At 40.7% G+C, this 18,487-nt stretch overlaps 1 protein-coding gene across 2 annotated transcripts in view; it reads right to left on the bottom strand.

Moving 5' to 3' along the window:
- LRIG3 (leucine rich repeats and immunoglobulin like domains 3) overlaps positions 1 to 2,971 on the bottom strand; it is a 47,320-nt gene extending 44,349 nt beyond the window's left edge. Inside the window, exon 1 of one of the 2 annotated variants that reach the window (XM_032646851.1) lies at positions 2,433 to 2,971. In XM_032646851.1, the coding sequence (XP_032502742.1) occupies positions 2,433 to 2,668 (236 nt within the window). In that variant the 5' untranslated portion in view covers positions 2,669 to 2,971. The remainder of the gene's footprint in view (positions 1 to 2,432) is intronic. The other variant, XM_032646852.1, reaches the window with a different exon arrangement.
- Between the last annotated feature and the right edge of the window lie 15,516 nt (positions 2,972 to 18,487).

Here is an 18,487-nt window from a genome sequence, read left to right as displayed (position 1 = left end):
ACACATGGGATTCCTATGGCCGTACATTACAACTGAATAAACTGGAAAAAAATACATACACACGTACATTAAATAGATTAAGTTTTTAACTTACCAATTCAACAAATGAAACAAAAGCTAGACACCAAACTTTTTCTGAAGAGTGCTCTCATGAAGTATTCCTAAGGAGAACTTTTACTTTCTTAATTACCTGAGGAAAAGGAAGTTAAGATATGGGGAAGAACAATATGCATTTTCTACTTATTTCTGAACTCTGGGAACAGTCTCCTTAAAAGCTTTTCAAATTATGTAAAATTTAAGAAGCAGCTATCTTATGCCTCCTGCTCCAAATACCAAGTTAAAGAGAAGTTAAAGCTCAATTCCACGTATTTTTCTGCTCCTTTCAAAGGTGGAGAAAGGAGACCTCTAGAGCTTGAGGCACAAACAAAAGAAACATTTCCAATAAAGAATTTGGACCACATGGTTTGGTGACAACTACAAAGTCACACAAGTACAAGAATGACAGAGCTGTCCAATGAGTGATCACAGCAGGGTTTCTGACAACAGGCAGTAGTGCTTATTTGTACAAGTGGAACTTATTTTCGCATACATTTAAGGAATGTGGACTTGTATTAAGACAACTTACTGCTGGCGGAAATGTAATTAAAGATTGTGCTAACCAAATAAACTGTAATTTGTTTTTAGTGTGCCACCAAATTATCTGCAAAACAAAATCCTAATTAGGTCAGCTACTTTTAAGACAATGTTTGAATAGGTATCAAACCCCTTTTGGTTTAACTCAACTTCTAATCAAGAGCAATCCGGTTTGTTGTTTTTTTTTTTTTAAGATATCCAATTTTTAAAAGAGATATTCACACACAAAAATATCCTGCACCCTGGCAGGATCCGATAGGCCACCTAACATTGAGAAACTACTGAATATAAGTTAGATCTGGTGAATGATTTGAGCATTTCTAAACACAGCCCAGGAAGCATTGTGTTCTTTCTCTTTCTCATCCCTCTATTATTCATACGTGTTCACCTCCAGTCATTCAAATGTTCAGTTCCATATGATGTCAATAGAGCCATTCACATCTCATGAATAAGGCAACATGACCTCCACAAGAGGCAATTGAACAGAATTAGCCACAACTAATTGAAAGTCTTCCTGCTTTAGGTTAAAGCCCTTATCTCCTCCTTCAATTGTAATAAAAACTACTAAACAAGACATCCCATGATAAGAGATTACATATCAATCTAAAACTCTCTACTTCTACTTTTTTTTTTATTAAACTGAGGCATATTAATACAAAGAATATGCTTTTGATGGTCCACAGTTCTCCAAGTAAAGACTTTGATGAGCACAGTGATTTAAAAACACAATTTCTTAAACCACCTGACTAAACTTCCTACCACTATTATTTGGATGTTTGGATAGTCGACTAGAGTTGTTTCCAGAGTTTCAAATTTCCACTGCAATTCTGCTACAGCCAAATCTAAGGATTAAGGATGGACTGCACTTTTGTTATTTTAACAGGATAGCTACTTTGAAAAAAAAGAAACACAAGTTTTGACTGTTTACATTTTGCACCAATCTTCCAACTTTAACAAAACGAGAGTGGGAGAGAATAAGATGACATTTGGAACTAAGCTACATTTTCTTCCTCGTTCTGGCAGTTGGCAGTGATTTCAGGTTTTCGGACTTCACATCTAGCATCCCCAAACTTGCATAGCAGCACCCAGCGCTCTCTCCTAAACCTTCTGGACCTGCTGAGAAGCTACATAAATCACGCTCTCGGTTCTGAAACAACTCTAGTTCCTTCCCTTCCTTATCCATTGATCACTCTTGCCAACTTCTTACAGTTTGGTCGAAGAGGGGAATTTACTAATGCGAAATTAAGCCCAGGGTAAAGAACAACAAAAGGATGTCTACCACAGCTTGGACAGTGACCTAACTCTGTAGAGGGGGCTTCCCAAACGAAAGGAGCGCGTTCGATTACTAGTTGGGAACGCGAAAAGTGGCATGAACCTGTTAGAAACTATTGAGCCGCGGGATCATCCTCTCAAAGTGAGAACTGCGAACTCAGGGCGGCAGCAGGTTGCCAACTCTCCCGCCCCGGCCTGGCAGGGCTCGCATCTGAGCCCCCCTAGGCGAGCTCCAGGCGCAGGACGTCGATTCTGCCCCTGGGAGTTGTCAGCGGCTGCATCCCCTCGCCCACCTGCGGCCGGGTGGGGCGCTCTCAGGGCCCACCTGCGCGGCCCGCCAGGCGCTGGGGGATGGAAGGAGACTGAGGCCCGGTCGGCTCCTTTTCCATCTCCGCGGAGGGCCGCTGGAGGCCCGGGCCAAGAGGAGGTGCCCTGGAAAAAGCTGCTGTGCGCCGAGCATCCTGGCCCCTCGCCCGCAGTTCCGAATCTCGAGTGGTTCCCCCTCCGCCCTCAGGAAGAATACTTACAGCCGAGCGACCCAGGTCGGGAGCGGCTCGGGCAGACGCGACAGCCGCTGGCGACTGCAGTCCAGGAGGTCCCCGAGGCAGCGGCACGGAACGGGGCACCGGCGCTCTGCGCCGACCCCAGAAGGCGGCCCCAGGTCCCCGCGGCCGCCGCCCTCGGCAGGGCCCGCGCATCCCAGCACCGCGCACAGCAGCAATCCCAGAGCCGCCGCGGGCGCGCGGAACCTCGACGCGCCCATCGCGGTCCTGCAGTCCCTCGCTCTGACCCGGGATCCGCACCGGCGCGCGCTCGGGGCCCTGCACCAACTTCCAGTCGGGAGTGGACGCCCGCGCTCGGGGCCGTGCGCGCGCGCCCTCCTCTAACGCTCCCAGGTAAACCCCTTTCTTTTAGTCCTGGCAGTAAAGTTCTTTCATGCCCCGGGGAAGCGAGAGGGAAACCGAAAAGAACGGCCAGCTGCGGCAGAGTTGCAGTGGGAGCAGCGTCCGCGCGCCAAGGCCTCTCCTCGCCCGCACAAGAAACTTTTTCGCCTCCTCCCCGCAGCGGAGCGCCAAGTCCCCGCGCGGCGGAGCCGAGGGGCGGGGCTGCCAAGGCCCGCGCGAGCCCATTGGCCTGCCGGGCGCTTCGCCCCCGTGGCCACGTGACAATAACAAGGCTCCCGCCCCGGGTCGGAGCGCCGAGAAAGCGGAGCTGAGATTGTAGGAAATTCCGAGTTACATTTTCCAGCCTCTCGGTCCAGCAGTCTCCACTGCGTCCTGGGAAACATATATCAAATGGAGTTGAAGAGAAAAAGGGAGTGAGCCACGAAGTGAGCAAATATTAGGCCAGCTCTCGGAGTTGGAGGTATTTGGGGGCACTTCAGGGGAGTAAAGTTAGTTCTGTTATTAGGAAACCTTGCATTCCAAATTTTAAAATAAGTATAAATTATCCTACTATTCACAGAGGAAACAATGGTTTCAATAAAAATACAGTTGTTGGTTTTTTTAACATTAACACTGGTCGCGTTTTTTCCGTATGTCAGCTCCAAAAGTAAAAAGAGTAATAAAATGAAAAAGTCATGGCATTGGAAATGGTATATTGAGTTACAAATAGACAGCGTTAGTGCATTGGATAGAGCTGGGGGGAAATTATGGGAAATGACCTTCTAATATACCGCGATGGCAATCACAGATCGCACGCCATAGGTAAAAATAATAAAAGTAGTCACCATAGTATTTCAAAGCCAAATGAAAACAAGGACCTTGCAGGAAAAATTAATATATGCACCATGGTCCACCTGTGCCTTGAGTGATGACAAATCCTGATTGAGAGAGCTACCAGGCTAGAAGTAGTACTTGCTGGATCCCTCCGCCAGGGGAGGATTCAGGCCTACAGGACTTGCCAGTGAAGTCTGTGCCTTGTCTTACTCTTGCAGGTGATTGAGGCCACAGGAAATGATGGAGACCTCAGAGATCATCTGGGAACACCCTCCTCCTCTGGGTGAGGAGCTACACTTGTTTGTGGCAAAAACTGAAAACTTACTTTTATACTTTCACCTCTGCACATTGTTTCTTGCATGTTGTCTGCCAAAGCATGCTTTGGGCTGCTTAAACTGCTCATTATTGAGGAGTGGAGATCGCTTGGAGAGTTGAGACTTGAACTCCAACTCATGCCCATTGATTTCCACTGTGGCAAATTACCTGTATGAACACACCATTCATGAGGGCGGGAAAAGACTCAACTGTGAAGTTGAGGCACACCACTTTAGATATGATACCCCATCTTCTTCTTTCCAGCTACTGTTAACATCCACCCCACTGCCTTTTTTTTTTTTTTTTTGACGATGTACAATTAGAAAATATTTATAATGAGGGTACTTCAGTTTTGAGTTGTTATTTTGCCTGCTTGGGAGTGTCAAGGCACACCCCAGTCATGGTATGGATTTTCCAGCCCAGTAGCTCTCATCTATTTCATATAAGGAAAATCAGGCTTAGTGCATTGGAGTTTTTAAAAAGAAGAAAGATGCCATTATACACGTGTCATTAGATGTAGGCATGGTGCCACGAGTGTGGTGGCCTGCTCATTGATGTGTCACGCATGTGACAGATGATCAGAAATTGGGAACCATTTGGGGCGGTTGGCTCATTTTATTTCCCCATTCTATACGCTCCTTATATTACTTCATCTTCTTTTGTGAATTGCATTTACATCCATATTCTGATATTTACCACATCTATATTTCTAGCCCAGGTCTTTCTCCTAAACTCTAGACCCATGTATTTCAACCACCTGTAGGTTGTCTCAAATTGAATGTTCAAATGTAACAACATATCTAGAATTAAATTTCACCACCCATGAAACTTACTCCTTTTCCTTCTGAGTTCACTATCTCAAGGAATGATACCTGCCTCCATTCCGATGACTACTGCCCCAGAAGCCTAATTCACATTTCCTCATTCTCACCACCACCTCTACAATCAATCAATTAGCAAGTCCTAATGAAGCTAGCAACTAAATATATCTCCTATCTCTATAGACATTATGCAAACTCAGCCCCCTATCAGCTTCTTGCTTGGATTACTGACACAGCCTCTTTCCTGTCTGGCATTCCAGTCCTTTCTCCACAGTGCAGTCAAGTGATATCCCAGAAGCTCAAATCTGCTTCTGTGACTTAACTGCCTAATTCCTTTCTCTCGCTCCCATTGTCCTCAAAGTAAAGCTTAAATTCTTTAGAGTGACTTATGCAGCGTTTTTGTGTGCTTGGCCTCTACTTACCTCTTTAACTCATTTTTTTTGCTCATCTCTCTTTTACTCCAGGACCTATCTGCAGTTTTCTTCCCATGCTGTGCTCTTTGCTTTTGGCCTTCCTTCACATGCTGGTCCCTCTGTCCAGATCATTCTCTGCCCCTCTTTTGTCTGATTGGTTGGCCCTTTGACTTAAGCATCCCTCTTTTGGAGAAGGTTTTCCTGAGTCCTGTTTTAGTTATCCCTCGAATGCACTCCCGGCACATCCGGTATTCACTGGAATGTAATTGGCCATTTTCACTCTAGTACTTACTAAATAATGCTTAATGTGTGATAATGACTTTCCATATAGCCATGTATCCTATATATCCTTTACGGGTTTTGCCAGTTACGTGATGTTGATTAAGTTACTTAAATTTTCAGTACCTCAGTTTCTTCATCTGTAAGTTGGGGATACAATAACACTCTCTTATCTGATTTTCATTTATCAGTTACTGGATTATCTGTTATTCTCTGTTCCTCTCTAAGATTTATGGACTAATGCCTAAGACTAGCTGAAATCTAGTGGCTACTGGCCTCTCCCCAGTCCTCTCTTTGCAAGGTTTGCTCCTACCCACTGGAGTTCAGTCTTGTTTATATCTATAATTACACAATTAAATATTGCATCTACCAGAAGTAACTTCATTTCTATGATAATGAATTTGAAGCTTTGGAAAGATTCTTTACAGGTAATCACTAACATGCAATGCTGTCAGATTAGATTTGGGTGAGACAATTGTAAAAACTGGGGAGAAATTAGAAATCTAGATTTCTTCACACACCTTGCTTTGCAAGCATCTTTAAGTTCTTGTTCCACTTTAAAGTCATCATAGTTGGGAATCAATTAGCAGAGGATGTTTTATGGGTGTGGCTTGTGCTTACTCAGAAGTTCACATAGTTTTTGAGAGAGCAAACTATGATGATACAGAAAGTCATTGTCACACATTAAGTATAGCTATTCCTCATCTCAGTATATCCTGAACCATTCAGTCAATAGAAAGACGAACTAGTGCAACATGGAAACTTTAAATCAATGTAATATTTTCACAAACTAAGATTTCCTAAACCCTTCACAAACTACAGGGCAGAACCTCCATGGCGTGTCTCCCTGAGCAGGTGAGGACTGAATGTCTTTGAGGTCTCTCACAGCCCTGTGCAGTTTCTTTTAGTACCTAAACAATAGGGATGAAGACACAGTGCCAGGAAAGATGGTCTGTATTAGAGGGAAAAAAGGAACATACAATTTTGTCTAATCTCCCCAAATTTATCAGTGAATAACTGTGACCCCCAAAACAGCCTTAATGTATCACTGAATTCTCTGTTCCTCTCATGGTGTAGTTATTCTGTAGTTATTCACAATAACTACATACACGCGCGTGTGCACACACACACACACACACACACACACACACAGGGTGCAGTAGTATCAAATGGCAATTTTCAGCTCTTGTGGCTAATCTTTCATAAACAAGGATTTAGTGTGAGGTGATCAGATTCATTTGAATGTAGATCTTTTAACGTTTGGATTAAAATGCGATCACGTGTTGAATTTCTCTACTCCTTAGAGGTTTATACAGGTTAACTGGGTAGTTGAAATTGACTCTCCATTGGAAATGATCTAAATCACACTGGACAGTTTCTCATTTATAACTTTGTCTTGCAGAATGGCAAGGTCTACATCCATTTTCAAAACAGCCTCCCACCCTCCATTCTGTGGTTAGTACAACTCAGCCCCAGTGCTCTTTTCAGTTTCCTGTTTTTTTTCTTTTTTTCTCTCTGGCAAGTGTGAGACTTTCTTATCTTGAGTGCTGGCAAGGGCAATGACTCACCGATAAAAAGTAATAGAGGTGCTAAGCTGTCAGTTTTAACATCCAAGGACAAGAATGAAAGCTAAACACTCAGTACTTGCTTTATCATTACAATGAATGACACAGTTTGTGTAAGTGTGAACTGTGAAAAGGGAAAAGAGATAAGGCAAAGGAGGAAGAAAAGCACAAAAATCCCCAGATACTGATGCCAAAAGCAAATGTTGCTGTACTCTGTAACCTAACCATATCTTTCCCATTCATTAAGGCATTTTAGAAGAAATAGAGAGCCTCCTTTTCTCACAAAAAAGTTTACCATGCTTCACTTAAAGAGCAGGAGAAGAGAATCTTACTTTGCAAAAACCCTGCAATGAACATGTCTGAACTCTTTAGAAAATATTTAGAAAAATGAAGATAGCCACGCATCTGTTTCTCTCAAGTTGGCCAATTGTGGGAAATTGCTTGAATTGAAAACAATGTTATCTGCGTGTTCACTTAACTATAAATTAAACATATGATAGCTTTTATTTTACTCATTTCTCAAGTCACCCTCTAGGAATAATATGTGCCCTGAGGAAAACTCATATGGTGGACAAAACTGGGTTCCCTGGAAATCACCTCAGTGGAGGCTAGAGCTGCTGGGAGCTGGGAGCCCTGTGGTGGAGGTGGGAAATGGGTGAAGGCTCACAGCAGCTGTGACCCTCAGATTTTTCTCAATGGTGAGTGTCCTTCCCCAGGAACAGAGCATTTCTGTGTGTGGTCTTCAAATTTCTCCACTCCTTTAAGGACCTCAGGATATTTTCTCTTCTTCCTACCCTGTTCCATGTCTTCCTCTAGCCAGCAGCAATACTAAGACTCCCCTGGGAATCTCAACACATAGATAATAGCCCACCCTGTCCGAAATGCAGAAATCCAAACGCTTGAGAATTTGTTACAGGGGCTGCAAGGTGGTCCCAAGTCTGACACTGAGGTCAGAAGCCCTGTAACTTTGGCTGACCGAGCAACTCTATGCTTCATTTTCTTTACCTGTAAAACAGGGTGACGAATGTTACATCAGTACACTATAAAGTTCCTGATAGATTCTAGTGACTATTACTTAACTCTCAAATTGCTGTTTTCTTTTCATTATTTGGGGAGATAAAGTGAGTTAACTACAGAAACATTCTCCTGCTGGGATTATTGACCAAAAGAATGTTGGAATTAAATAAACCCTCAACTATTTGTCCTAAGTAACAGGAGGGAAAGAATTAATGCTAAGATGGAAAACAAACCGAAAACATTTTTTTAACTTTCATATAAAACCCTTAATTTGTGTATTAGGACAGCATACTGTACATCCTGAGATATTTTAATAGGAATTTTGTTTTGCCATATCAGAGAGTTACTGTATAACTCAATTTGTTATGATTTGTGCCATGAGGTCAAAAAGAATGATTAGGCATATTTACTAAAAATATTCCCATATCCCTCTTGGGAACTTTCTGAAGAATATTTTTCTCCACTTCTTAGATGAACAGTTGGCCTATATACTAAGAATTCATTTGCATTTCCAAACCAGAAGAGGGCTTATAAATGAGTTACTTACTGCTTTTATTTATAGTTTCATTCTCTTACACATTGGATATTCACCCAGGCCTGACTATCAAATTATTAAGGTGACTTTATCATGAATATTCTCAAAATCACGTTCCCTGAATTCAAAACTCTGTATCTGTCCCTAAATCTGAGGATCACTATCAAGCTACAGAATTCCCAATATTGTTCTGTGTAAGTATTTTCAAATAGAGAATGAAGAAGGATTTTCAGCTTTGTGGGGTCCCTTTCACATGACATTGTGCTCCTATTACACTGAGGCAGAACAAATACTTTCCTGCTAAAATCTTTAAGTTTTAGCCCAGAGATTTACACACTTCTATTATGTTTAAACATACATACAAAAGATTTCAGGGAAATACGGACACAGAGCATGAAGAAGCTTTCAAGGGGACCTGCTTATCTCCTTGCCCCCAGCACAACCAAGTCTGCAGCAGGCAGCCTCCTCCACTCCCATGGCATAGTGATTTCAGACTTGAACAACTTTATTTCAGTCTGAGCATTTATCTTTAGAACCCACATAAATGAATTCCTTCTGCTCTTTTGCTGCCATTTGAGCTTTTCTGCTTCTTCTGGGCAAAACAGAAGCTATTACCAGAAATAGTCCTTAGCTTTCCTCTTTGCAGATTAAATAATTCAGTTCTTTTTATTAATTTTATTTTTTTTAAATTTTATATTGGAATATAGTTGATTAACAATCTTGTGTTAGTTTCAGATGTACAGCAAAGTGATTCAGTTATACATATACATGTATCCTTTTTCAAATTCTTTTCCCATTTAGGTTGTTACATAATATTGAGCAGAGTGCCCTGTGCTATACAGTAGGGTCTTGTAGGTTATTTTAAATATAGCAGTGTGTATATGTCAATCCCAAACTCCCAATCTATCCCTCCCCCCCCACCCACCCCCCCACCTGCCCCCAGTATCCATAAGTTCATTCTCTAAGTCTTTGAGCCTGTTTCTCTTTTGTAAATAAGTTCATTTGCATCATTTTTTTTTTAGATTCCCCATATAAGCGATATCATATGAGTGTGGCTTTGTCTGACTTACTTCACTTAGTATGATAATCTCTAGGTCCATACATGGTGCTACAAATGGCATTATTTCATTCTTTTTAATGGCTGAGTAATATTCCACTGTATATGTGTACCACATCTTCTTTATCCATTCATTTGTCGATGGACATTTAGGTTGCTTCCATGTCGTGGCTACTGTAAACAGCGCTACAGTGAACACTGGGATGCACGTATCCTTTAGAACTGTGTTTTTTTCTCAATATATGCCCAGGAGTGGGATTGCTGGATCAGATGATAGCTCTATTTTTAGTTTTTTAAGGAACCTCCATACGGTTCTCCATAGTGGTTGTACCAGTTTACATTCCTACCAGCAGTGCATGAGGGTTCCCTTTTCTCCACACCCTCTCCAGGATTTATTGTTTGTAGACTTTTTGATGATGGCCATTCTGACTGGTGTGAGGTGATACCTCATTGTACTTTTGATTTGCATTTCTCAAATAATTAGCGATGTTGAGCAGCTTTTCATGTGCCTCTTGGCCATCTGTATGTCTTCTTTGCAGAAATGTCTATTTAGGTCTTCTGCCCATTTTTGGATTGGGTTGTTTGTTTCTTTAATATTGAGCTGCATGAGCTGTTTATATATTTTGGAGATTAATCCTTTGTTCATTGATTCGTTTGCAAATATTTTCTCCCATTCTGAGGGTTGTCTTTTCGTCTTATTTATGGTTTCCTTTGCTGTGCAAAAGCTTTGAAGTTTCATTAGGTCCCATTTGTTTATTTTTGTTTTTATTTCCATTACTCTAGGAGGTGGATCAAAAAAGATCTTGCTGTGATTTATGTCAAGAGTGTTCTTCCTATGTTTTCCTCTAAGAGTTTTATAGTGTCCAGTCTTACATTTAGGTCTCGAATCTATTTTGAGTTTATTTTTGTGTATGGTGTTAGGGAGTGTTCTAATTTCATTCTTTTATATGTAGCTGTCCAGTTTTCCCAGCACCACTTATTGAAGAGACTGTCTTTTATCCATTGTATATCCTTGCCTCCTTTGTCATAAGTTAGTTGACCGTAGGTGCCTGGGTTTATCTCTGGCCTTGCTATCTTGTTCCATTGATCTATGTTTCTGTTTTTGTGCCAGTACTGTATTGTCTTGATTACTGTAGCTTTGTAGTATAGTCTGAAGTGAGGGAGTCTGATTCCTCCAGCTCCGTTTTTTTCCCTCAAGACTGCTTTGGCTATTCAAATTTGTGTCCCCATACAAATTTTAAGATTTTTTGTTCTAGTTCCATAAAAAATGCCATTGGTAATTTGATAAGGAGTGCATTGAATCTGTAGATTGCGTTGGGTAGTATAGTCATTTTCACAATATTGATTCTTCCAATCCAAGAACATGGTATGTCTCTCCATCTGTTGGTATCATCTTTAATTTCTTTCATCAGTATCTTATAGTTTTCTGCATACAGGTCTTTTGTCTCCCCAGGTAGGTTTATTCCTAGGTATTTTATTCTTTTTGTTGCAATGGTAAATGGAAGTGTTTCCTTAATTTCTCTTTCAGATTTTTCATCATTAGTATAGGAATGCAAGAGATTTCTGTGCATTAATTTTGTATCCTGCAACTTTACCAAATTCATTGATCAGCTCTAGTAGTTTTCTGGTGGCATTTTTAGGATTCTCTATGTATAGTCTCATGTCATCTGCAAACAGTGACAGTTTTACTTCTTCTTTTCCAATTTGTATTCCTTTTATTTCTTTTTCTTCTCTGATTGCCGTGGCTAGGACTTCCAAAACTATGTTGAATAATAGTGGTGAGAGTGGACATCCCTGTCTTGTTCCTGATCTTAGAGGAAATGCTTTCAGTTTTTCACCATTGAGAACGATGTTTGCTGTGGGTTTGTCATATATGGCCTTTATTTATTATGTTGAGGTAGGTTCCCTCTATGCCCACTTTCTGGAGAGTTTTTATCATAAATGGGTGTTGAATTTTGTCAAAAGCTTTTTCTGCATCTATTGAGATGATCATATGGTTTATAGCCTTCAATTTGTTAATATGGTGTGTCACATTGACTGATTTGCGTATATTGAAGAATCCTTGCATCCCTGGGATAAATCCTACTTGATCATGGTGTATGATCCTTTTAATATGTTGTTGGATTCTGTTTGCTAGTATTTTGTTGAGGATTTTTGCATCTATATTCATGAGTGATATTGATATATAATTTTCTTTTTTGTAGCATCTTTGTCTGGTTTTGGTATCAGGGTGATGGTGGCCTCATAGAATGAGTTTGGGGGTGTTCCTCCCTCTGAAATTTTTTGGAAGAGTTTGAAAAGGATGGGTCTTAGCTCTTCTCTAAATGTTTGATAGAATTCACCTCTGAAGCGACCTGGTCCTGGACTTTTGTTTGTTGAAAGATTTTTAATCATGGCTTCAATTTCATTACTTGTGATTCGTCTGTTCATATTTTCTGTTTCTTCCTGGTTCAGTCTTGGAAGGTTATACCTTTCTAAGAATTTATCCATTTCTTCCAGGTTGTCCATTTTTTTGGCATACAGTTGCTTGTAATAGTCTCTTAGGATGCTTTTTATTTCTGCAGTGTCTGTTGTAACTTCTCCTTTTTCATTTCTAATTTTATTGATTTGAGTCCTCTCTTTTTCTTGATGAGTTTGGCTAATGGTTTATCAATTTTGTTTATCTTCTCAAAGAACCAGCTTTTAGTTTTATTGATCTTTGCTATTGTTTTCTTTGTTTCTATTTCATTTATTTCTGCTCTGATCTTTCCTTCTGCTAACTTTGGGTTTTGTTTGTTCTTCTTTCTCTAGTTCCTTTAGGGGTAAGTTTAGATTGTCTATTTGAGATTTTTCTTGTTTCTTGAGGTAGGCTTGTATAGTTATCAACTTCCCTCTTAGAACTGTGTTTGCTGCATCCCATAGGTTTTGGATTGTCGTGTTTTCATTGTCATTTGTCTCTAGGTATTTTTTGATTTTCTCTTTGATTTCTTCAGTGATCTCTTGGTTATTTAGTAACATATTGTTTAGCCTCCATGTGTTTGTGTTTTTTACATTTTTTCCCTGTAACTTATTTCTAATCTCATAGCTTTGTGGTCAGAAAAGATGCTTGATATGATTTCAATTTTCTTAAGTTTACTGAGGCTCGATTTGTGACCCAAGATGTGATCTCTCCTGGAGAATGTTCCGTGTGCACTTGAGAAGAAAGTGTAATCTGCTGTTTTTGGATGGAATGTCCTGTAAATATCAATTAAATCTATCTGGTCTGTTGTGTCAATTAAAGCTTGTGTTTCCTTATTAATTTTCTGTCTGGATGATCTGTCCATTGGTGTGAGTGAGGTGTTAAATCCCCCACTATTATTGTGTGACTGTTGATTTCCTGTTTTATAGCTGTTAGCAGTTGCCTTATGTATTGAGGTGCTCCTATGTTGGGTGCATATATGTTTATAATTGTTATATCTTCTTCTTGGATTGATCCCTTGATCATTACGTAGTATCCTTCCTTGTCTCTTGTAACATTCTTTCTTTCTTTCTTTCTTTGTGGTATGTGGGCCTCTCACTGTTGTGGCCTCTCCCGTTGCAGAGCACAGGCTCCAGACGCGCAGGCTCAGCAGCCATGGCTCACGGGCCTAGCCGCTCTGCGGCACGTGGGATCTTCCCAGACCGGGGCACGAACCCACGTCCCCTGCATCGGCAGGCGGACTCTCAACCACTGCACCACCAGGGAAGCCCCATTCTTTATTTTAAAGTCTATTTTATCTGATATGAGTATTGCTACTCCAGCTTTCTTTTGATTTCCATTTGCATGGAATATCTTTTTCCATCCCCTCACTTTCAGTCTGTATGTGTCCCTAGGTTTGAAGTGGGTCTCTTGTAGACAGCATTTATATGGGTCTTGTTTTTGTATCCATTCAGCAAGCCTGTGTCTTTGGTTGGAGCATTTAAGCCATTCATGTTTAAGGTAATTATCAATATGTATGTTCCTATGACCATTTTCTTAATTGTTTTGGGTTTGTTTTTGTAGGTCCTTTTCTTCTCTTGTGTTTCCTACTTAGAGAAGTTCCTTTAGCATTTGTTGTAGAGCTGGTTTGATGGTGCTGAATTCTCTTAGCTTTTGCTTGCCTGTAAAGGTTTTGATTTCTCCATCGAATCTGAATGAGATCCTTGCCGGGTAGAGTAATCTTGGTTGTAGTTTCTTCCCTTTCATCACTTTAAGTATATCATGCCACTGCCTTCTGGCTTGTAGACTTTCTGCTGAGAAATCAGCTGTTAACCTTATGGGAGTTCCCTTGTATGTTATTTGTCCTTTTTCCCTTGCTGCTTTCAATAATTTTTCTTTGTCTTTAATTTTTGCCAATTTGATTACTGTGTGTCTCGGCGTGTTTCTCCGTGGGTTTATCCTGTATGGGACTTGCTGCGCTTCCTGGACTTGGTTGGCTATTTCCTTTTCCATGTTTGGGAAGTTTTTGTCTATAATTTCTTCAAATATTCCCTCGGGTCCTTTCTCTCTCTCCTCTCTTTCTGGGACCCCTATAATGCGAATGTTTTTGCATTTAATGTTGTCCCAGAGGTCTCTTAGGCTGTCTTCATTTCTTTTCATTCATTCTTTTCATTCTGCAGCAGTGAAGTCCACCATTCTGTCTTCCAGATCACTTATCCGTTCCTCTGCCTCAGTTATTCTGCTATTGATTACTTCTAATGTAGTTTTCATTTCAGTTATTGTATTGTTCATCTCTGTTTGTTTGTTCTTTAATTCTTCTAGGTCTTTGTTAAACATTTCTTGCATCTTCTCGATCTTTGCCTCCATTCTTTTTCCGAGGTCCTGGATTACGTTCACTATCATTATTCTGAATTGTTTTTCTGGAAGGTTGCCTATCTCCGCTTCATTTAGTTGTTTTTCTGGGGCTTTATCTTGTTCCTTCATCTGGTACATAGCCCTCTGCCTTTTCATGTTGTCTATCTTTCTGTGAATGTGGTTTTTGTTCCACAGGCTGCAGGGTTTTTGTTCCACAGGCTACAGGATTGTAGTTCTTCTTGCTTCTGCTGTCTGCCCTCTGGTGGATGAGGCTAACTAAGGGGCTTGTGCAAGTTTCCTGATGGGAGGGACTGGTGGTGGGTAGAGCTGGCTGTTGCTCTGGTGGGCAGAGCTCAGTAAAACTTTAATCCGCTTTTCTGCTGATGGGTGGGGCTGGGTTCTATCCCTGTTGATTGTTTGGCCTTAGGCGACCCAACACTGCAGCCTACTTGGGCTCTTTGGTGGGGCTAATGGCAGACTCTGGGAGGGCTCACACCAAGGAGTACTTCCCAGAACTTGTGCTGCCAGTGTCCTTGTCCTCCCGGTGAGACACAGCCACCCCTCGCCTCTGCAGGAGACCCTCCAACACTAGCAGGTAGGTCTGGTTCAGCCTTCTGTGGGGTCACCACTCCTTCCCCTCGGTCCCGATGCGCACACTAGTTTGTGTGTGCCCTCCAAGAGTGGAGTCTCTGTTTACCCCATCCTGTCGAAGTCCTGTAGCGAAATCTCGTTAGCCTTCAAAGTCTGATTCTGTAGGAATTCCTTCTCCTGTTGCTGGAACTCCAGGGTCAGCAGCCTGGCGTGGGGCTCATAACCTGCACTCCAGTGGGTGGACTTCTGTGGTGTAAGTGTTCTCCAGTTTGTGAGTCACCCACCCAGCGGTTATGGGATTTGATTTTATTGTGATTGCACCCCTCCTACCGTCTCATTGTGGCTTCTCCTTTGTGTCTGGATGTGGGGTATCTTTTTTGGTGAGTTCCAGCGTCTTCCTGTCGATAATTGTTCAGCAGTTAGTTGTGATTCCGGTGCTCTCGCAAGAGGGAGTGAGAGCATGTCCTTCTACTCTGCCATCTTGAACCAATCTCTTCTGCAGTTCTTCTTAATTCTTTCTCCCACGTACTACTGTTCCTCTAGCACCCTTGTGAGGAACAGAAATGTCTTCCTTCTGTTTATTTGCCTTGTAAGATGGAGTGGAAGTAACAGAAGCTCGCACCTCCACAAATGAGGATATTCAATATTTGTCAAGCTCTCGCCATTCTTATTATTCTCTAAAGATTCAGTATGTATTAACTCAGTTATTTCTTGCATCCACCATGTAAGTTATCATCCCTGTGTTAGCAGATAAGGAAATTGAGGTATGGATATGCTAAGGAATTTGTCTGTGGTAGAGCTGGGATTCGAACCCAGGCAGTTTGACTCCACAGTGTACTCTCTTAACCACTGTGCTCACTGCTTTCCAGTAGTGTCAGAAGGAGCAAGGGTTTCCAGGGTCTTCCTTAGTGCTCAAGAGAAGGGGGATCCAGTCAGCAGACTGGGATCAGTAAGGGAAGCAAGGGAACCTGCCTGGTAATTCTTGAAGATGATCGATTGCAGTCACTCCCTCTCCTTTCCTTCCGTCCTTCTTCCCTCCTGTCTTCATTGATCCACGTTTGGGAGAGCATACTTGTCTTATGCAGATGTATGAATTAGTCACTTTAGGTTCTGCTTTATAAAAGTTGGTGTCCCTGCCCGGGTGTCAGAGTGGTGCTTGAAATCTCACCATTAGAGATTAACTATCTATGCTCAGGCATGACTGTCTCCCTAAAGTTCTCTTCTGTAATGTCAGTACACCCCCACTTCCAGGAATGTTGCATAAGGTGGTGTTGGCATTTAGGGTAGGTGTTCTGTGAAACTAAATATGGCTTGCAGAAGAACGTTGGTGGTTGATAGTCAGAAGAGACAAAAAGATGTAGAAAGGGAAACAGGCTTTGCTTTCTTTACAATTTTGTCTAGGGTTGTACCTAACTAGGGGAACCATGAATGGGATATGTGTGATCCAAGAAGGCCAGAGAAATGAAATATTAATACTAGAGATTATATTCCAATTGTTGAGACACTTTGCATGTGATAGCAGAGTTCTCTTTTAGTTTTTGGTTTATTAGCTAATGCTAATTTTTATGCTTTTTTAACTCTTGTATAGGATATGGAGAAATTTTTTTTAAAGTGTCCAAGATTGGCTAGTTTTGAATTCTAGTTTCCCAAACAGCTTTTTGAAAAAGGCTACCCTTCAAATCCATTGCTCCGGGAGCAACTCAAAGGCTTCCCTTCTTTAGGGCACTTTGCCCAGGTCCCTTCAGTGATGTTTGAATTAGAGTCTTTCTCTCATTCAAAGACCCAACTCAAGTTATAAGATGGTAGCTTTCATTATCTTCACTTATACTTATTAAGCCATCCGTCACCATGACAAATAATTTTATTATGAATAATGTAATAGACATCATGAAAATGAACTTGCTGTAATTCCGATAAAAATCTATATTTTCTAATATTATAAGAGAAAATGCTAGAGATACAAGCTACCCTGTGTTAAAAGTTGGGAATTAATTTTTAATGGATTAGGAGCTCTCGTCTATGATTTTATGAGACTCTACACAAAAATAATTAATTTAGAAGTGTATTGATTTTTTCATATATTTCTTAAATATGTTATTAAAAATAAAGTTTAGCTGAACAGTTTGTCCTAGAACATTAAATTATTTAATGTAGTGGTAAAAATTTTTAAAAGCCAAGGAGTATCTTAAAAACAGAAATTTGTACAAAACCTTTATTTCACCTAATGAAAGTACACCTAGGAAGTTAATGGAAACATGGATAATTATAATTACATTAAATGCTGGCGGATCTGCTCCAAAAGGATTCTATAGCATTAGAAGTTGATAATTATCTTCCTGAAGTTCGTGATTACTCACTGAAATTCATATGCTTGGGAAGAGAACAATAAAATGTACCGTATTTTTTCCTTGTAACTTTGAATCTTTTCCTATAGTGTTAGTGAGAGTAGATGTTAATGTCTCAAGGTGAGGGTAGAATTCTCCATCTTGTTAGTAATTATACTTGACTTCTTGTGATCCAAGATGAGAATGTTAGAAACAAAATTATGTATAATGTGAACATATTGACTGCAGTCACAAAAGCTCTTCCTAAAAGTTTTGCCCTAGGCAAAAACATAATTTGTTTTTAAAATCGGCTTTTATAAAATCACTCAAATGTAGCCTGCTTGACTCCATTAGAAATAACTGGAATAGCCTAAGACAATCCATATTTGGGAACTCAGATGTGTTTTATATGTGACTAGATCTGAAATTAAGAGCAATCATCTTCTTGAAACTCTGATATTTAAAAGAATAGAAGGAGGTTTAGTCCATAGAATCTTTAAACTATCTATCATCTTTTATTATCCTTAGCTCTAAAACTTTATATTGAATATGATTCCTCTGTCTACCCTTTAGAAGGCATAGGATACAATGAAACAATTAATAGATACTAGTATTTCTCCAAGGGTGGTCCGTATAACTCTAGCATCAGTTACAGGGGAGGCTTACCCACATAAAGACTATTTGGCCCTTTTCCCAACTTACTGAATCAGAAATTCTACAGATAGGTTCTGAGGATCTGCATTTTAACACACCCTCCACAGTTTGAGAACCTGCAACGTGCTCCTCTGGAATTGTTGGGGACTAATTGTCCTGTTTTACCACGTAGCATTTCTTATGGTTTCTTTCCGTGGGTGATGAAACCCTTACCATGAGTGCCTGAAACTCCTCTCTCTTCCCACCCTGCTCTGTCAAATGTAGACGGATCATAAAGAGCAAAGAAAAAGACACTATGATTCTATCGTGAGTGATTGAGGTTGCCTGGGACCAGTATGGAAATTTGGAAAAAAAGAGGGATACTTGCCCATATGTTTACACGGATTGAGGAGAATACATTTTGTGGTGCCAAGCAATAGATACTTAGATGATAGAGAACAATATATACTGCTGTACGAAGAAATGTGTACAGTTAGCCAGGACTGAAATATCAGATATCCCAACAGGCCACACTATTCAGTT

This window comes from Phocoena sinus, chromosome 10, assembly GCF_008692025.1.
Source record: "Phocoena sinus isolate mPhoSin1 chromosome 10, mPhoSin1.pri, whole genome shotgun sequence".
Taxonomy (NCBI): domain Eukaryota; kingdom Metazoa; phylum Chordata; class Mammalia; order Artiodactyla; family Phocoenidae; genus Phocoena; species Phocoena sinus.
Note: the sequence above shows the minus strand (reverse complement) of the source record. Positions and strands in the feature narration are given on the sequence as shown.